The sequence below is a fragment of the Asparagus officinalis genome, chromosome 6 (assembly GCF_001876935.1).
Source record: "Asparagus officinalis chromosome 6, Aspof.V1, whole genome shotgun sequence".
NCBI classification, from domain to species: domain Eukaryota; kingdom Viridiplantae; phylum Streptophyta; class Magnoliopsida; order Asparagales; family Asparagaceae; genus Asparagus; species Asparagus officinalis.
In genome coordinates, this window is record NC_033799.1 from 330,062 (window position 1) to 332,910 (window position 2,849).

At 39.3% G+C, this 2,849-nt stretch overlaps 1 protein-coding gene across 1 annotated transcript in view; it reads right to left on the reverse strand.

The window, feature by feature from the left end:
* Nucleotides 1-2,849, reverse strand: part of LOC109845416 (cationic amino acid transporter 1-like) — a 4,230-nt gene extending 1,381 nt beyond the window's left edge. Inside the window, 4 exon segments of the mRNA XM_020414665.1 lie at nt 1; nt 3-378; nt 721-1,188; nt 2,805-2,849. The exon segment at nt 1 is cut by the window's left edge and continues 314 nt beyond it. Coding sequence (XP_020270254.1) covers nt 1; nt 3-378; nt 721-1,147 — 804 coding nt within the window. The 5' untranslated portion in view covers nt 1,148-1,188; nt 2,805-2,849.

Genomic DNA, 2,849 nt, shown 5'->3' on the forward strand with positions numbered 1-2,849 from the left:
AGGGGGCGAAATCAGAGACGAGGTTGTGGGGATTGGCGCGGGTGAAGCCAGCGATGATGATGAAGAGGATGATGACGACGTGGATGATGGTGGCGATGGCGTTGAAACGGGAGGCGGCCTTGGTGGACCGCACTGCCGCCAGGCAGACCGCGGAGATGACGACGACGGCGATGGGGTCGAGACGGCTGTAGTCTTGGGAGAAGGAGGAGACATGGATTCGGAAGTCGTTGGGCTTGTGGTTGAGGAGGGTGGCGAAGTACGAGGTCCACGAGCGGGACACCGCTGCTCCGCTGATGACATACTCTAGTATTATGTTGCCAGCCGCAATGAAGGCCATGAAGTCCCCCAGTTCCACCCGCAGGTATGCGAACGAACCACCTTTTTAATTAATTAGTTAATAAAAAAAATACAATCGGCTTTCAGAACTTAGACGAACAACATATTAATTAATTGTTGTGATTATCAATTGTTGTGATTATGTAGCGGTCTCTTCTTCACTACCTTTTAGATGGTGAAGAAGATCCGAATCCAATTATAATTATAATTATGTGTACGTGTGTAGGCTTCTGCACAAAACGAACATGTAACAGCACAATAACGCGCGGGATATGTGGCCAATGAAAAAAACGGGCAGAATATGGCAAGATAAATTTTAGGAGATGGGTAGGTAGAGGTAAGTAGATAGATAGGTGGGAGTGTATAATAAAAGTATTGAGTTACCGGCAACAGGGATTTCGACGGCGAATTCAGTGTAGCAGAAGACAGACAGCATGGCGGAGATGCCAGAGACGACATAGGAGAGGACTACAGCAGGGCCAGCCTCGTTCCTGGCCTCGGTGCCGGTGAGCACAAAGATACCAGCCCCGATGACGGCACCCATCCCCATCCATATGAGATCCCACCACGACAGGGTCTTCTTCATGTCATGCCCACTCCTCTCCCTTACCTCGTTCAGCTCCGTGTCGTCCGCTGATCGAGCAACCACCCGATCCTTTAGCCTCGGAACTATCTCCGCCAAGGCTTGCCTGTAGTTGGACCAGCTCTTGAATGACTCTTCCGGTAGAAAATCGTCTTTGCTGCAGTGCCATCCACAACCCCGACCACCGCGCTTCACCTCGCCGCCGCCATCGCTGCTGCTCGATTTCATCTTCTTCTTCTTCTTCTTCTTCTTTCGTCAATAGAGAGTTCCTGGTCAGCAGGTATTATGAAAATCCTTGTTTAGCTAGTAATTTCAAATAGAATTGGAATTCAATGCAAGTGTTCTAACAAAAATCTAGACTAACAAAAATGTAGAAAACTAAGTGAGGGTAGTCCAAATAAATTTGATGAGTGGATGTCCTCCCTTCTGAATTAGGGGAATGACGGTGATTTCACTCACATTCGTGACTAAATCACCTCTCTTTAAAAAGTTAGAAGCTCTGGAAATTTCTAGCTAGGAGCTTTCAAAAACCTGGGCTAATTAATAAACCATTTCAAAGGTAAATTGAACATCTCTTCTGGCTAATTAATAGAGGGATCGATTTTGAGGGTCTCTTAAACGAGGAGCCTACTAGAACATATTAGTAAAATAAAATAAATTTTAATTTGAAGCCATATCAGACTAGCATGTCACAGATTTGCTATTTGTATCCCTGAATAAAGGGACTAAAATAAGTTAAGAATTGGACTCTGTTCTAGAATCAAAACTTATATATAGACAGTAGTAATAGAAAATGCTATAACTGATACTGTCAAAACTTGAAATTTGAAATCGAAACTAGACAAACATAAGGTGAAAAAGAATAATTTCGTCTTCCGTCATCAAGATTAGTACAATTATCTTTAATCCATGGATTTATATTTAAACTCACAATAATAAAATTTAGGGTACTTTGAACTTTTAGTGTTTTGCAGCAAATTCCAGTAAACTTTCAAAATCACACTAAAGCCCCAATATAATCTTTTGGAATTGTAGAAAACAACCATGAAATTTCTGAGTTTTGTAGATAATCCCAATAAAGTTAGAACCAAAAAACAACAGAAGAAGACATTTTTGCAAGTTCATGGGGCTTTCCTGCAAAAGTTACTTGGGGGGGTGGTTTAGTATGATTTTGAATGTTCATGGAGCTTTACTACAAAACCCTGAAAGTGCACGGGAATTAGCATAATTTACCCTAAATTTTAATACGCAGAGATGCTAGTAAAGCTAAAAAGATTTGATGAGGATGAGCCATATTTAATTTTGTTTTACTCCACACATGCAAGAGTAAATTCGGTCAGAATCAAATCAGATGGTTCTATTTCTCAATCTTAGCTCATTTCGCGCATACAAAACAAATTATCATTTTTTTTTCTTAATTCAAATTAACCATATTTGATGAGTACATCTAGGACTCTAATTTTTCTAGTATAAGACGATCTGTGTAATCGTAGTTAATTTGAAAGAGTTTAAATGTTTAATTAGACTACATGACCACGTATACATTAAATTCACTGTAGAATATACTAGAACCTTTCTTATTTTACTATATATAAAATAAAATAAAATAAAAGTTATATCTTACCAAGTCCATGTATATACTAGTTTCTCCAAATTCCTTTTTATAGCAGTACAAAAACATAGATAGAGTAAATTAGATCTAAAAATCATCAAGAAGAAGAAATAAAGGTAGAAGCAAATATGAATTCTTTATATGAACAATACTTGGACCCTCGTGTCAATGTTATACTAGGGTTTAGTCTTTTGTTCTCAATTTTTTTTTTCAAAAAAGAAAATGCAGATACTAGAGATTAAGAAAACGTGAAGGAAAGTAATAAAATTTTACCTGTGGCAAATTCAAGGGAAAGTAAATCTCCGGCCGGCAGCGGCT